The 17,408-nt window shown below is 32.3% G+C and overlaps 1 protein-coding gene across 1 annotated transcript; it reads left to right on the top strand.

Moving 5' to 3' along the window:
• Positions 1-173: 173 nt before the first annotated feature.
• On the top strand, positions 174-4,939 carry LOC112525767 (plant UBX domain-containing protein 2). Its single transcript, XM_025136026.1, has 3 exons — positions 174-1,155; positions 4,096-4,374; positions 4,493-4,939. Exons 1-3 carry the CDS (start codon positions 292-294, stop codon positions 4,739-4,741), a joined length of 1,392 nt encoding a protein of 463 aa, XP_024991794.1. The 5' UTR covers positions 174-291; the 3' UTR covers positions 4,742-4,939.
• The last annotated feature ends 12,469 nt before the right edge of the window (positions 4,940-17,408 follow it).

Here is a 17,408-nt window from a genome sequence, read left to right on the forward strand (position 1 = left end):
ATATATATATATATATATATATATTAATGTATATAATATAATATAAATTAATATGAGTTATAAAAATATTACTTAATGTTAGAAAAATTATAAAAAAACGTGTTAGAAACTTTGTGTTCTCCTTTCCCCTTTCAATATCGTTGTTTACTAGTTTTATCTTCTCTTGATTTGCTTTGATTCGCTGAGACTTTGCTTCTGAAATTTCGAGGCCTCTTCTACTGATTAAAATCAGGCATTTGTGCTCATCAATTTCCTGAAATCAGCTGTTATTCCATTTGGGTATTTGATAAAATGGGCGATATGAAAGATAAAATGAAAGGGTTCATGAAAAAATTCAACAATTCGTTATCGTCGTCTTCGTCTTCGTCTTCAGGTAAATTCAAAGGGCAAGGTAGGGTTTTGGGTTCATCGTCTTCTTCAATTTCTTCAGCTCCGGTAAATTCAAGCTCCAATCGCCCTACAACCCAGGTTCAGGACCCGAAACCCGTTCCTTCCCCTCGACCCTCTTCATCAACTTCCGTTGTTTTGCCCAAAAAGCCTATTTCTCCTGATCAGCCTACAAAGTCGACAGAAGGGTTTGATCCGTTTGATTCGTTGATCACAACTGGTAAGAGAAACAAAAACGGGTATGATTTGAGAGTGTTCGAGTGTCCAATTTGTAGCCGTCCATTCGGATCGGAGGAAGAGGTTTCTGATCATGTTGAGACTTGCTTATCTAACAATGAATCAGAATCAAAAACTGATAATAGCCACGGAAAAGAGGAGACGCGACGCGAATTGGAAACTTGTATTGGTACATATGTTTCTGGGAAACCATCAGATGGGTCAGTTGAGATTGTCCTTAAGCTGTTGAAGAACATAGCTAAAGAGCCTGATAATGTTAAGTTTCGAAAAATTCGACTTGGGAATCCAAAGATTAAAGAGGCCATTGCTGATGTTGCTGGAGGTTTGGACTTGCTGGAATGTGTAGGGTTTGAGCTGAAGGAGGACGAAGGGGAGATGTGGGCAGTAATGGAAGCTGCAAGTAGTGAGAAAATTAAGCTGATCAACCAAGCAGTTTGCTTGTTGGAACCACCAAAGACTGAAATTCCGGCATCTAAAACAGTACCGGCTAAGGTGGTGGAGCCAGAAGAGGTGAAGAAAGTCGAGAGACAGGTATATTTCATCGAACTCTTTAACGGTTTTGTTGGTATCCTATTCATATGTTATGAATGCTTGTGTTGGATTGCTTGACCTCTTTGAATTTGGAGGCTAATTATGCTGGTCAGACAGGTTCTGATGAAAACAAAATTGAACTTGGGAGTGATGTGTTTAACTGGTTTTGTCATTCTTTCTCGAGAAGTTCTGTTGTCAATCCAGGGTATATTGGTTTTCATGTTTTTTGAGTCAAATGGCAGCTTTTCAAGAAAATGAAGTTATCACAATTGAAAACCGAAAAGAATGGCAAGTGATTGTGGATGGTGGATAATTAGATATCAAAATTTTGATGTCTTGCTAAATAGTGAAAGGATTCAGATAACTAGATATGCGGGGTTGAGAGTATTTAGTTTTTGTTACTACCACTTCCATGTTTAGAGTTTAGGGTTTATATCGTTTATCATTTTGTGGTTTTATTTTGTGGGTCCTATGGTATGAGATGTTTTTTACTTGATATCAAGGATCATAGATGGGACCATAAAATGAAGAACATACTGAAAATGGTATATACCAAATATAACCTTATTATAATGTCTTATGGAGGACTTTCCGAGCACTGTTTTACTGTAATGGCTAATACAACAACAAACTCTTTCTTGGTTCTTAGTATTGCGGCATATGTTAGTTTTGTCATAAACTATGGCATGCTATTATGGAAAACATAAGTTGGTTTGAGGATTGATATGCTATATTTGACATCATGTTAATGTTACTTTGTACCTTAAAGATGCTACCTTGTGGTCAAATGCTGTTTTTCTCCATTGAATGCATCATGATATGTTTCTGCACGTGACGAATGCTACTATGGGCGTAATTAAATGATAACCTCTAAGGTTGAGAACCATGAGATCCGGCAAATCATGTGTTGTTTCACATTGTGAAACAAAAAATGCACAAAAAATTTCACTTTGTGAAACAATACCTTAACTACTACCGATAGATGAAGAGAATCATGTGAAACAGTACATTGACATTGGTTTTCACGGGTTTGTAACTTTTTTCTAGTTCTCACAAGATTAACCCCCAATGCTACCATACCTGAGATGGTATTGCCTTCCGATTTTATACACATCAAGCTCGAGAATGGAATATTAAATCATGAACGAAACACTTCAATCCTTGCTTAAGAGTCTTACGGTTATGTTAGCTGGCTAATATCTAGTTGGTGATTGAAGTTTATTGCAACAAACACTAGATTCTTCCCTTATCAAGAAACCTAAACAAGGTTAGTTTTATCCTTTAGCTTTCTCAAATACATGATTACTCTTCGGATGTGTATGCTTGCTACATCGATATCCACTGTAAGTGATCTTTTTTTATAATAGAGGATAAAAGTGGAAAGCTTATAGAAAAAAAAACAAAGCTTTACGAAAGCACTTGTAGATGCCATGACGTCCACCCAAAAGTCAACAGATTACAATTGCAACTAGCTATGTTTGTTAATTAAACTTAATCATATCAAGCAACCTGTATTAGTTTATTCTTTCTTTCTTTTTATTATCGTTTGATTGAAATATCATCCGATTTCTTTTGGCTAGGAGGTTGGTGTGTGGAACCTCATTGACAGCATTTTGCACCCAAAGATCTAAACTTGGGAGCGGGGTTATGGTTGACCTTTGATGGATAACTAATTTCAGGGAATATTAGAAGTAAGCAATAATACAGAACAACTTGTTTTTAAGAAGTCAAAATTCTTTTGTAAAAATCTATAAATATATCATACATGACAGAACGATCCAAGGTCGGTAGGTCTGCAAATCACAGCCTAGCAGCTAAAGCCTAATTGATGATGCAAAAATACATTAAAGGGAACGAGTGAAGACAAAGATGTGATTGTAAACCTTATTGTTGTTGATTCGAATGCCTCATTTAGTTTATCCTTCGATTTTCACTGGTTGTCTACTTGGGTTCCTCAACAATAGTATGTTCGCTTGTAAAACTAACATTCTCAAGGGAGAGTAACGCTGCTCAAACAATCTTTAGAAGGATCTTTTTGTCTTTTTCAGTAGTAAAGATTGTAGTCAAGTTGGTATAAAAGAATAATAACATAGCAAAAAAATCTTTGAAACTAACCAAATTTAGTATTGATCGTCACAAAAGCATGAAATTGCTTGATGGTTCTTGGTTTACGAGAATTTATTGTCAAATAGAGTGTAGAATCCTTCTTCCGCTCTAGTGGCGGGTTTCTCTTGCCCGGTTGGGGGCTTTAACCATTCAGCCATGGATGCAAAGAGACTCAGCGAGTGAACTAGGTTAGCCCCTTCTATCTTATTAGTAAAGCGCTAACGAGCGCCCTGCAATCAAACTCAAGTTTCAGAGCTTTTTGTCTCCTTGATAGCTGGAAGTTCTCCAAAAGTATGAAAAGCTGGAGGACTTTGTACCATCCATTCCGGTGTGGTTGGATTCTGTTCAACATCCCAACGACTTGGAGCTCATCTTTTGTTGTTCCCACTGCTCCCGGACAAGGGGACAAGATCCACTGGCTTAGGGCCCCACATAAAGTTGCTACTTTCCCTCTTCACGTATAAGTAGATAAGGTCGTACTTTGCTTTGGCCAAACCGTTTTGACTTTAGTTAGCTAAATCTTGAGTAGTTTATGTGTATGGTCAAATTGTGATGTTCCTAGGCACGATTTTGAATCCCCCAATTCTTACCAATCTTTGTAATGATCAAAATGGTTGACTAGTAATTATGCCTAGAAAACTTTCTAAAAATGGTAATGTAACATTTTTCATGGGACATTCCAAAATGGAGCCTGTTGCAATTTCTATGGAACATATGTAGTTTTCTTTACCCGTCTGTTTGATTTCAACGGCGTGTATTTTTGTGTTCGGTTTGTTAACAATATGACTACGTTATTTATTGTTCTTATCCCTCAACGATTGTATTGGATACTAGACTAGGGTGTTCTTTTCTGTGCCGGAAAGTGTAGCTGCAAAGATAGAACTTCCAGATTCTTTCTATAGACTCTCCATTGATGAAGTGAAAAGAGAAGCTGAAATGAGGAGAAAGAAGCTTGCAGAATCTCAACTGTTAATACCCAAATCCTACAAAGAAAAACAAGCCAAAGCTGCAAGAAAAAGGCATGCAAAAACCGTAATCAGAATACAGTTTCCGGATGGCGTGGTTCTCCAAGCTTTTTTTAATCCCAGAGAGCCGACTACCGCTCTTTATGAGGTTCGTTTTCAAAATATCGCAACTTCATTTACCTTCGTACTCAATTCCAATGGAAAATGGCAAGAATTAAACCGACATTTTTCTGAGCTTGCATTTTTGTATATAATTTTGAATATAGTTTGTGAGCGCATCGTTGAAAGATCCCAGTTTGGAATTCGAGTTGCTGCACCCTATTGTGATCAAACGCCGTGTGATCCCAAACTTTGGAGAGCAGTCCACAACGCTTGAAGAGGAGGATTTGGTTCCATCAGCTCTAATCAAGTTTAGACCTAAAGAAACAGACTCAGTCGTGTTTACAGGTCTTTGTAACGAGCTGCTAGAAATCATTGAACCTCTGGTATCTGAATCAGCAGTTGCCTCACAATAACAGTTCGACCACCGAATCGGATTTATGGTGCAAATTTTCGTGTTGAACGATGAATTTCTTTGTTGAATTGAAATATACATACATATATATACTGTTTGTAGGTTGTGCTGGTTTATGGCATGATCTTTGCTTAGGATTTATAAGAGATCTTTTTGGAGTTGTTAATACATTCACTGGGAATTGGTTTTTATTTCCAAATAAATTGTTAAAGATTTGATATTTAAAAATGACATTCTCTGATTCCTTTTATTATGTGACCATTTTTAAAAATCAATTTTGGTATCTCAGACATTTTAGATATCTGTTTATGTAACGTATTTTATTTTGATTTGATTTCTATCTTAGGTAACATGTTTTGATTTAAATATTTAAGATATTACATTCGACCTTGCAAGGTACCAAAACACGCCACTTTTTTGATGCAATTTACCCCCTACGTAAAGCTATAGTGAGATTATGATATATTATTGGTCGAAGCATCGCTTGGAAGTCGTCAACAGCGAGTGTTGGTGGTTGAATTTGTTGGAGAACTCTCTATTGGGGGCGGAAGTTGTGTCGTTGCCCCGCCTTACTGTTCTATGTCGGTTGGAGATCAAATCCATGAGGTGTTGAAAATTTTATTTAAAAGGATCAGAAAACTAAAAATATTAAATCTTTATAAATAAATTTTAGAGCTCTATTGATGAGGTAGAAAACTTAAGATCGGAATCGAAACCAAACCGATATTCTTACACGGGTTTGAATCTTCCCTCGCGATAGACTCAATGGTAAAAAGGGGTAGAAGCAGAGTGTTCACTATGTGAACGAAAATTAAATACAATGCCGAAAAATAAATACCAACCTGATTTTCTTGAAGTACGTAAAGGTAGAGATCTGCACGGTATAAAATTTATTTTTAAAGGTTTTATATGACTATTCTTTTGACACAGTACATGTTTTCGTTTTTTCAACAGCGATGAAAACCGAAAATTAAAGCAAGATGGATGCAGAAATTCGGTAGAGAGAAAGAACGGATTTGAGAGAGGAAGCAATCATTTTCTTAAGTGATTCATAGGGGTGGCTTCTACCCAATATTTATACTGGGGAAAACCCTAAAATCCCCACGATCTCATCCCCAAAAAACGGAGGATCATGGTTAGTTGAAGGATTATCCTCCAACAATCTTGATCTCCAAGAAACTTGGTCAACTCGGTTTAAAAAATCCGATTTTTCGGGGAAAAAAAATGTTACCCATCTCTCCCAATGATATACCAAAAAGATACTCGGAGCTCAGGGCGAGGCTCCTTCTACTCCGAGAGCCACTTTTGCAAATCTCACACCCTCGGCCACAACCACGCATGGACGTGTACGTTGGGCCTTCCACTCAAGATCCCCACCATGAGTCTACCCACATGTTCAAAGTCCAATTATAGAGAAAGCCTCATAAGCTTCTCTAGAGTTTCTTTATCTACCAATGTAAGATGAAAGAAAACCTCCAACCTCATATATAATTTCCAGAGATCCGGTGACGAGTCGATGGTTAGACTCAATCGGGTTGTGATATGCTTGTCCGGTCTATGTTAACGATGATGTTAAGTTTGCTTTCTTGTAGTTTGAGACAAACAAATACTTCAAACTTATCGTTGGTATGTGATGCATTCAATTTGCAGTTGGGAAATCTCAACTTATCAGGAATAATTTATTTAAAAAGTAATGAAAACCAGATATATTTAACATCAGATATATTAATTGTTCAATGGTGTTGGCATACTAAGGAGGTTATAATGACCCCGATGATTAGACTTGGTAACCGTCATAAAAATATGTATGGCCTCTATTAATGTTATTAATTTGTTGATGATCCAAATCATTACTTATTTGAAAAGTTTAATTTTATGATCATCTCATTGTTGAATATTGCTAATGTGATCATGTCAGTAGGTGATTTGCTTTGCACAAAATCACGTGTTATATTAATATCGTCTTACACAACGAAGCTACACAGATTCTATTAGGTACTTTTTTGGTAATTAAAGATTACGTTCGACTTTGTAGTTGATCTCATATGTCTTTGTAAGTAAACACCGTGCTATATTGGTATTCTCAAATAGCAATATACACGTTCAAATCAGAGGTCCCATGGCATTAAATTTACGTATTATGTTTATCTTCCAATAGCAGAAATAACAATAAGTGTCGGTGAAATGTCATTTAAACATAAAGATTTATGTGTCAGGTATTTTAAAACTGATATTTCCTAAAGTTCTGATACCAATAAAGTTACATTTGACTTCACAATAATATCTTTTAACAAATAATTAAATAAAAGAAAATTCTCAAAATGTGTGGTTAACTTCACATTATAATTTGTTTAAATTTAAATTAATCTCCAAATAAAAAATTCAATTTATTTTAGGATGAAGAGGACCATTACAATTACCCCTTTATGTAATTAAATATAAACAAATAAAAAATAAAAAATTTATGGATGATATTTGCAAAGGTTGAAAGCAATGTGTAACATGGGTTGTTTAATTAAATGGACCACCTACATGCAGTTATCATAGTTAGATGATACATCCTGTGTTTCCAATTTGACCACTTCAATTTATTTCCAAAAGTTATTTTTTAATTAATATTTATTTAAAGAAAAACATTAATGCAAAAAAGAAATATTATCGTTATGGATATGTATTATCTGTATATGTACAGTAAATAGAACGACGTTTATTTAACAGGTTTCTAACGACTTAAAATTACGTCAAAAATGGTATGTGAAAGATTAGTGACCAAACATTCTTGACTAAAGGTGCTTGAATTAAAGGAGGCAATCTCCTTTGTTCCTTTTGCCTTGTGTATGCTTTTAAGGAAGATCTTCTTGAGCAAATTGGACCATTGAGTATAGGGGTGCTCAAAAATCTGATCAATTCGATTAACCCAACCTAACTTAACACGAAATAACTCAACCCGAAGCAACTTGATGTCTAATCGAGTTGTAAATTTGTCAAACCGTAAGTATTGGGTTGATATTTTTTGAACCCAACCCAACCCGATGAACCTGATGTCATTTTACTTTTTGGATCTAATATGATTGTTGAATTTATATTAATATATACATTAGACAATTACATCATCTTGTATGTTCTTCATATACACATATCTTCAATCTATTCACATCTTTATATAACTCATTCGTATATATGTTCAGTAACTATGAACATGTATATGTAAATTGAGAAAATTAACTAAATGTGATATAAGTAAGAAGTATGGATAAGTTGTATTAAATGGTTGATGATGAAAAGGAAATTATGAAAAGAGAATTAATATATTATAGGTTAGAAAAATATTTTAATGTATCAAAGTACCAATCCGTACAGGTTGAGTTGGGTTGGTTTAAAAATTTTCAAATCGCAAGCATTAGGTTGGGTTGTTCAAATGTCTTCAACTCAATCAACCCTACCCATGAGCACCCCTAATTGAGTATATACGGTGTTTTGCATTTGAATTAATTGTTATGATCTTAATGTATAAATATCAGTTAATTTTTAAAAAAAATCGAATCTAAAGGAGTTGGAATGTTATGAAATCTTTTTTGACTACCTTTTGATTAACATAAACTAAAATATAATGTATCAAAACAATTTAAGTATGTTTGTTTGTTTCGGAGGATATGATTTTGGATTGTAATGAAATACCCATTTAAATTTTCATGTTTTTTTTGCTTAAATCATGAATATTTATATATGATAGAATTAATTATTTTATTGGCGACGGCAAGGACCACGACAAGGGTGGCATTAGTGGTGGGTGGAATAATTTCGAATTCAACTTAAAACCATGATGCGTTGATATTTTTGGTAACTCATAACTTTAAATATATAACGGGCTCACAAATCTATATTTCTAACCACATCAGACGGATCAGGCATGATGTCGTTTGTAATAACCCAAAGTTAAAGGTTGACCTAGTAACTTTAAATTCAACTTAAAACTTGTTGATTTCATGCAACTTTGAATTTATTAAGAGCTCATAAATCTATCTTTTCATCCATCTGGGACGGGTTGTTACATCAAGGAATGCTCAATCCTCAACTACAGTATTCACCAAATTTAATATAATCCTATCCTTTTAATCCGCAAACAAAATAGGGTCAGAAAAATTGGATGGAATAATTTGTCATTCCAATCCCATTGAATTCCGTCAAATTTTGCATGACGAAAGGCAACTTTGAATGTACATCCAAAACATCCGTTTCATTAAATGAATGATGTCTCTTTTTTAAAATCAAATTCTTTTGTCATAGAATCATATGATTGTAAAATTTTGGACAGGTTATATTATATAGTATTCAGGAATCTGTGGAACATTATTAAAATAAAAGACTTGTCAACAAATCATGCATTGACAGGCGTAAACGTTGAGTTTCTCGATCTCTTTTACGAAAGAAAGGGAAGGAAAGAGATGGAAATGAAGAGGAAAAAAATCTCACATTTTTATTTCTTTTTAGGAAGAAAATGAAAGGAAAAATAAGGAAACAAATACTGATTTTTCTTCCGAAATTATTATCTCAAATATGTGAGGAACAGGAAACAAATGATTCGAAAGAAGAAAAGCAATCAAATATATTTGCATATCTATCAATCAATTACAATCGGTTGTAAAATAAATAAATATATATTTATAAAATTGATTTTTTTTTTCTTTTTTTCCCCTCCTGCTAAAAAAACATGATATTTTTTCTCTCTTTCATTCATTTTGAAAAACACAAATAAAAATTTTATTTTTCCTTCACCTTAATTTCTTCTTAAATTCGAAAATACCACGTATGTGCGAATCAAATAATCACATACTTTTTAGCAAAAATAATGTGTTTTGCTTTCGGCCAAACAACATAACACATTTTTTTGTATCATTTAAATATTTGTATCATAATAAAACATTTAAAAACAAAACTGTATTAACAAAAATTCAAAGATACATAATCTTGAATATTATTTGTGCCAAGATAACACCTGTTATAAATTAATAGATCGTGATTTTAATTTTCTTCGTTGAATATTTTTTTTAAAACAAGTCATAGTTATTTATTGATTGTAAAAAATAATTATATATTATAATTATTATGTTTTGATAAAATAATGTAATAATAAATAAGTATGTTTTTTTATTATTTTTATAGTATTGAAGATGTTTTCTACTGTGTGGTTTTAAAGTTGAATTATTTTTAGTATTAAATGAGTCAACTATTTTTAGTGTTGTTAAGGTTGACCTTATACTGAATCAACAGTAAAAAAAAATTAAGTAAATAACGATGTAATTTTAATTGCCATGTATTATTAATTATTTTTAACATTGTTATTCATAGTATATTACTTTACCGGATGAATATGGTACGGACCAAGAATTTTACCCGGTAAGAGCGAGATAAAGACCAAAAGTCTTATTCGGTAAGTGAAAGTGACGACTCTTACCACGGTAAGCGCTTACCGTGTAAACATGCGATGTCGTTTTGGTGGACTAAAATCTTACCCGGTAAGTAAATAGTAGTGTTAAATTTTACCGGTAAACATTTACCGGGTAAGTATTTGGTAAACGGCCCCTAAGTTTGTAGTTTTACTATGTAATATATTTTATTTTTCTTATGTTATTAATTAGTATTTTTAATTTTAAAATATTAATGTTAAATTTATAATTTAATTCATACAAAATTACAATAATATTAATTAATAATCTAACTATTAATGTAGCACCCTTAAATTTGAAAAGGTCGATTAATAATACATAAAATAAAGGATAAATCTCTTTCTATGATCAAATACTTGAATTACTTTGAACAATAGAACTTAAATTCAACATCAACAATTGGTAAAACCAAGTAGTTGTTTGTTACCTCTTCATAGTTTAATTAAGAGACAACTTTTGAGTAGTTAAGAGATGAATCTTGTTTGGTAAAAAAAACTTTTCCTCTTATGGTTCCAAAACTCTTAAATCCTGAGGTTAAATTAGGGATAAGGAAGAGAGGAAAGAAGTGTTTGAGAGTGTTTGCGAAAAATATGGCGAAGAAGGTCAAATGAGTTCCTCCCAAGAGTCCCTGCTGATTTGAAGTTGGTCGACCAAAACAGAAGCACAGGCCACTATTGGGGCGGCTTAGGTCGCTTGGCCCCGAAGTCGTCCGGCTCCAAAATACTCCTGGCAACGGGCGACCTCCAAATGGCATCAGGCACCCTAGCCATGTTGCCTCACACTGCACGCACTTGTTCCCAGTTGCACGATGTGTACGCCTCGGCCCGTACGGTTGACTTTTTCAAGCGACATAAGCCGCCCGGTAAGGCACCCTTCCCTCTTATCCAATCTTCTAAGGTCTTCGCTTGATACCCACATCTGGTAGTTGAGGCTACATTTTGTGCGGCATACGCTGCCTCAAATACCTCCTGGTCTTTTCGAACATCCAAATTTCACCTGAGTTTGATCCTGATTCGACCGGATACATCACAAAGTCAATATATTTGCGCATAAATCTTTATTTAATAACATTAAACATCAAAACCCATCTTACAAGTGTTAAAATTAATATTTTATAACCAAAATATCATTTAATATATTTAATGCATACATTACTTTTAATTACAATAAGTAATTTTCTTACCATTATAATTTTTATTATTTTATAAATTATTGATCCATCCATGATTAGGAGTGAAAGATTAATGAAATTTGGAGGAAAGAAAAACTGATATGACGGAAAAAGAAAATTGATGTGGACAAAAAGATGCTCTAATAACATATATGATAAAACATCAACAATCAAGATTTAACATTAACAACTATAAAATTGCTATCTCTTATTAAAATATTATATATATATATATATATATATATATATATATTAGCAATGCTTATACAAATCTACCTTTGCATTAACAAAATACATTGAATTCAAATTAAAAATTACCAAAAAATAATTTCTTAATTAATAAATTATGCTCACAATTACTGTAATTAATAATAAAAAAGTACGTCATATACGTAATTTTCGCTTATATGACACTATAACAAATGCATAAAAGGTTAAGACTTATTTTTCACATTTTAATAAATGATATATGATCTGATTCCGACTTAAATGAGATTATGATAATACATGATTATAGTAACTCCAAAATGAAAATAAATTATATTTTTATAAAAAACATAAAATAATTAAACTATAATATATAGTTGGTGAGGCGGTCAACTTACAAATTACTTCACATCAAATAATGACATAAAAAGCATCTATGTGGGCACATGGTATGTACAATACCATGGTTGTTTTCCTTGGACCCATTTTACATATATTCATTTAATAATATTTTAATATCAATATATTTCACATGTGCTTTTTTTAATACTATTTTAATATTATTTATTAGGTCTGCACATGTTTATGCTTCCACCCCACGATTCAATATACACCAAATTTAATATCATTTAACTTTAAATATTTTTCATTAATTCTGCTTGATTCCATATTAATAACTACTTTGGTTCGTGCACTTCTCTCTCTCTACTCCTTTATACGCCTCATTAACTATAAATATATTATTATTCATACATCATTATATATTTCTATATATATATATATATGTTTAATCAAATGAGAATTAGATAGTTTGTAATAACTGTAAGATTTAATATGAACAAATTATTTTAGATAATTAATATATTTACAAAATTCAAACAAAATGGTAAATCAGTATATTTTATAGCTTATAAAACTATAGTTAAGATTGAATTTTACTGTTATCACAAACTAATTAGTTATTTCTTAAATGACCTCCTATATATATATATATATGGTACCTAATATTCCACTAATTTATTTAATAAAAACAATCAATGTATTATATTTTTTTAGTAGCCGATTAAATGTTTTCAGACATTTTTTTATTGTAATTTAAGGACAGTTTTCATTTTTTCATAATAATATTAAAAGATATTCAGAAAACATCTAAATAGACAAGTTGTAGGCTCCGTGCCTAACACATTCACCAAATCTTATCTAAAACCTTGACCCCACAAAACACACGGATTATTACTGTTTGAAACAAAATTTTAGATTGTAAAAAATTAATATTTTATATGTTTGACAATTATTTGTGTTAGTATGGGAAATTGACCTAAATTACCATATTCGACAGGTCCATAATTATTTAGATCAATTTTCTTTTTAATAAACCATGATAAATGTTTAATATATTTTAACTTTGGCATGTGTTTGATTGGTACTTGGAGATTTAATATTAATAACAATTAATAGTTTTTAATCCATTATTCCAAAGTACATATAACATGGGAAAAATGAAAACATGTTTAAGGTCAAAACAAAATTAAAGAGAGTACAATAATATATATACACGTGGTTTTGATATAACAATTATTGTATTCATTAGAATTAAAAGTGTATATTTATAATTCATCGTATTGCATTTTGATTTTAATGTTGAGAAACTCGAACATTTATTTTTATACAGTGTAAAAGTGGAACTTGTAGATATTGTTTGCTTTGTTTGTCGGATGGTCTATAATTTGAACCTGAACTGAAAACAAAATGTTTATGTAAGACCCAAATGTCCTGAAATTTGAAAACCAGAAAACTAACTTTTGGGGGAAATTTGAATTCAGATTGGGTTTGATTTTTGACTAACCGATCCATCCAAAAACCCGAAATATATATACATGTATATTTATTTGTCTAATTATCTTTTGAAAATTTTAAAAACCTTAGTATGTTGTGCTCTTTTCTAATTAATAAGTATACTATTGATTTATCAATCATCTAAATCGATTGAATTTTTTTTTTGCATCATAACAAAATCCGAACCCGATCGACCTCAACCCGAAACTCGAACTTGAAGCAATCCGAAATCCGAACCCAAAAATTGAGGTTTGATTTCTATATCCGAAATCTAATCGGATTTTTGATTTTCTCACATGAACCCGCCCTAACCTCCAGATGCACACCCCTAGTCCACACGGTGATAGATGAGGTATCTAACTCATTATAAGACAACTTTTGCCTCCCAACCAATGTGGGATCACCTCCATTGGGAGCCCAGCGTTCTCGCTGGCACACTAGTATGGTTCTCGACTATGATACTATCTATAACATGTCATGTCAACCATACTAGATATTATTCGGTTTATCCACATTTGAATTCACGGTTTTAAGACTGATAAATAAGATATTCACTTCTTCATATGATAATTTTGGTCTCGACATAACGGATACGAAATCTTACAATAAACACACTCTATGATGGAATTTAAAAAAAAAATTGAAAAAATAGTATCACATATAGACATCAAATTAAATAGAATACGAATACTCGTTTTTATAATATATCGTTGGTATTAATTCTTTAGCAAGTTGCTTTTAATATATTTTTTTTCACACAGTTTTATAATAAAGATATAAAATAAAATATTAATATACATTAAAATAAAAAAAATTAATCATCAAAACTTGTTGGGAATCACTTTTTAGCTTATATTTTGGTTATATTTTTACAAATATAATAATTATCAAACAAAAATCAATTTACGATATTTACAATAATATTCCTTTTTTGGTAAAAGTCAATAACTTGTCTACCTTTATTATAAAGTGGTAGTAGACTTAGTTTTGAATATTCTGTTTGTTACTACTTTTTTTTACGAGTTTTCAGCCTTATATTTGTAATTTTGTGTATTGTTTTAACATAATACATACATTTGGAATCACATGAGACCAGTCTGTTTTCGTAAGACCATTTTTTTACACTTGGAATTTTACAGCAAAACGATGTGAATATAACCTTAACGGAGTTTTTGCTGTAAAAGTTTGGCTTTTTTTTTTTACCTTCACAACGTTTTGTTATGGAGTTTCAAATGTAAAAAAATGGTCTCACGAAAGCAGGTTGGTCTCACGTGGACCAACCCTATATATATTGTTTATTTATGTGGATCAACAATTTGAATCATTGTAAAAATGATAGGTCTAATTTGAATATTATTATTATAATTTTTAAACCAAATAGAATATTTTGTTAATATTGTAAATCTAAGTAAACCCATTTGGATCAATAGAGACCTAAATTTTAGCCTTTTAAAAAGCGATATTGGTTGTATGTCATTATTAGATTCAGAATAACAGAGAGATTGTACCTTTCTTAAACTTGAAGTCCTGATGGATCGATAATTGTACTACCACTATAGAAAATATTCGTTTTGACTCACAATGTTCTTTTAATTTACTCCACTCGTTCCAAAGTGATACAACTGTTTTCTTTTATCTCTTGTTTTATATTTTATAACATTTTTTTTTGGAAAAAGTGTCTTCTAAATATATTTGTACTCTTACGATCACTTTTGTAAAGTATAGGAATGATCAATTAATATTTAATGACTTTTATAAAGTTATATCAAATTATATACTGTATTTAAGTATTGCTATATGTAGCAGGAGAGACAGAAAAATGACCAAGGGTGTTTTTTCTAAACAAGGATAAAATGTATTGAAATGCAAAAAGATATGGTTTAATACCTATTTATCCTTAAGTGGCTTTAACAAATGTTTTGTACTTATTTTAAGTGGTGACATGCCGATCTTGAAACATATGATGACGTGAATGCCCGTTTACAAAAGATTATGAAACTTTGAAAAAAGTTATAATGAATTGGACGAAGAACTTGACATTTACGTCATCAAATGTTACATCAAATATTTTTTTTGAAAGTTTGTTATATTGATTGAGAAACTTTAAAATTTTATTACATAAAATAAGAAATTTTGAAACTTTTTTTACATTAGATGAAAACAATTATTTGTTACGTTAAATAAAAAGTAAAAAAAACTAATACAAACTTCAGTTAATTTTGTCCTTTAAATAAAAATTAGATGTATTAGAAGTACTATATTGATAGACAAAAAAAAAATTCAAACTATTGGTTGCCTTAGTATAGAATGTGTAGGTTGGTGAGCATGTGTAAAAATACTTGGCTTTTTATAACGCTTCTTTTTGGATGTTGAGGGTGTGCCCAAGATAACCTTGAGTATGTGTTGGCTCCGCCAATGGCTATACGTACCACCTTTGGGTCAAATCAAAACGCTATTTGGTTCATAAAATGGAATTTGTAAATTGAAATCTATCAAAGGAATTTGACTTTGAAGGAATATTAGAACGAAATTTGATGAAATTGGACCACATGTTTGATTGATAAGAATTAGAATAAAATCTCTCAAAGGTATTGGAATCTTCATTTTTGTTTGGAAGAAGAGGAAGTGGCAGTAGTGATGACGACAATGGTGGCTTGGTGGTCAGTAGAGTGGATTAAAATCTTCATCTTTGTTTGGAAGGAGTGGGAGTGGTAGCATTGATGACGACAATGGTGGCATGGTGGTCAATGGAGTGGATTGGAATCTTCATCTTTGTTTGGAAGGAATGGGAGTGGCAGCAGTGATGACGACAATAGTGGCATGGTGGTCAGTGGGGTGGGGGTGTCATCGCCCCACCTTACACACAACCCTACCAGGCCATTACTGTTGTCATCACAACTGTCACCCCCACCCGCCCTACCATACTAACCAACATGCTACTTGTTAGACCCCATATACTATCGCTATCACAATTACCACCCTCGCCCCCACACACCTCCACCCTGTCCACCCCCTTTTGCATCTAAGTTGGTCGGTGGGGTGGTGGACCCCCACACCCCAACCATCGCACCTCATACCCACTGGGTGAGGTGGTGTCGGGAGTGGGGTGGTTTATGTGACGACACCATTAGTGGCATGGTGGTCGATGAACGGGGTGGGTGGTAGTTTGACAATAGTGATATGGTGGTCGATGCATTGGAGGTAGAGGGTGTAACACCCTCAAATTTAGAACCTTCGTTTATGAGTCATTTGATCTTTTGCAACGAAAAACTTGTTGATTATGTGATGATAATGACTCATGTTTATGTATAGGTTTTGAGGACCAAGATTTGGAGCTTGTATGCCAAACAGAAACCCCCACGGCTAGCCACATGACCAAGCAGCTAGAGCTGTGTGACTCACTAGAGTCTAGGGTGTTTTTATTGGGACGTGCAACTAACTCTGTGACTTTCTTTACCGGGTAGATCACAACATTTGTCCAGCTCGAGTTAAATGCCCGTTTTTTAAACAAGACCATATTTATTTCACCTATATCTTTCTCCGTCACTCCCATCTTCACCCACCTCGTTTTATTCGGTTTTGGGAGGCATTTAAGGCAAATCTTTAAAATTTTCAAGAGGGTTTCTATCATTAAAGTTAAGTATTCAAGCTTCAAGATCTCATTACCATTTCTAGAGTTTTCTTGGTTTTTAGTTTTTTTATACCAAAATCAAGCAATGTGAGTTCATTCTAACTTTTCTAAACTTTTATATATGTCAAAATACTTCATTTTAGTCTCTTAAAACACATCTCTTGATGTGTTTTACATATTTATAAGTTTTAACCTATATTAGATATTTGGGAGATTTCGGGGTTTTTACCTTTCTACTAGTAATTATGAGATCTTCAAATATGTGTTATAAAAGTGTATTTTAAGTAAATAAAGGCTATTGTGGAACTTGGTCTACATGTTTCATGAGGACACTTGAATGTTGAATATATATATATATATATATATATATATATAT

Source organism: Cynara cardunculus (genome assembly GCF_001531365.2).
Source record: "Cynara cardunculus var. scolymus isolate 2C chromosome LG 13, CcrdV1, whole genome shotgun sequence".
NCBI classification, from domain to species: domain Eukaryota; kingdom Viridiplantae; phylum Streptophyta; class Magnoliopsida; order Asterales; family Asteraceae; genus Cynara; species Cynara cardunculus.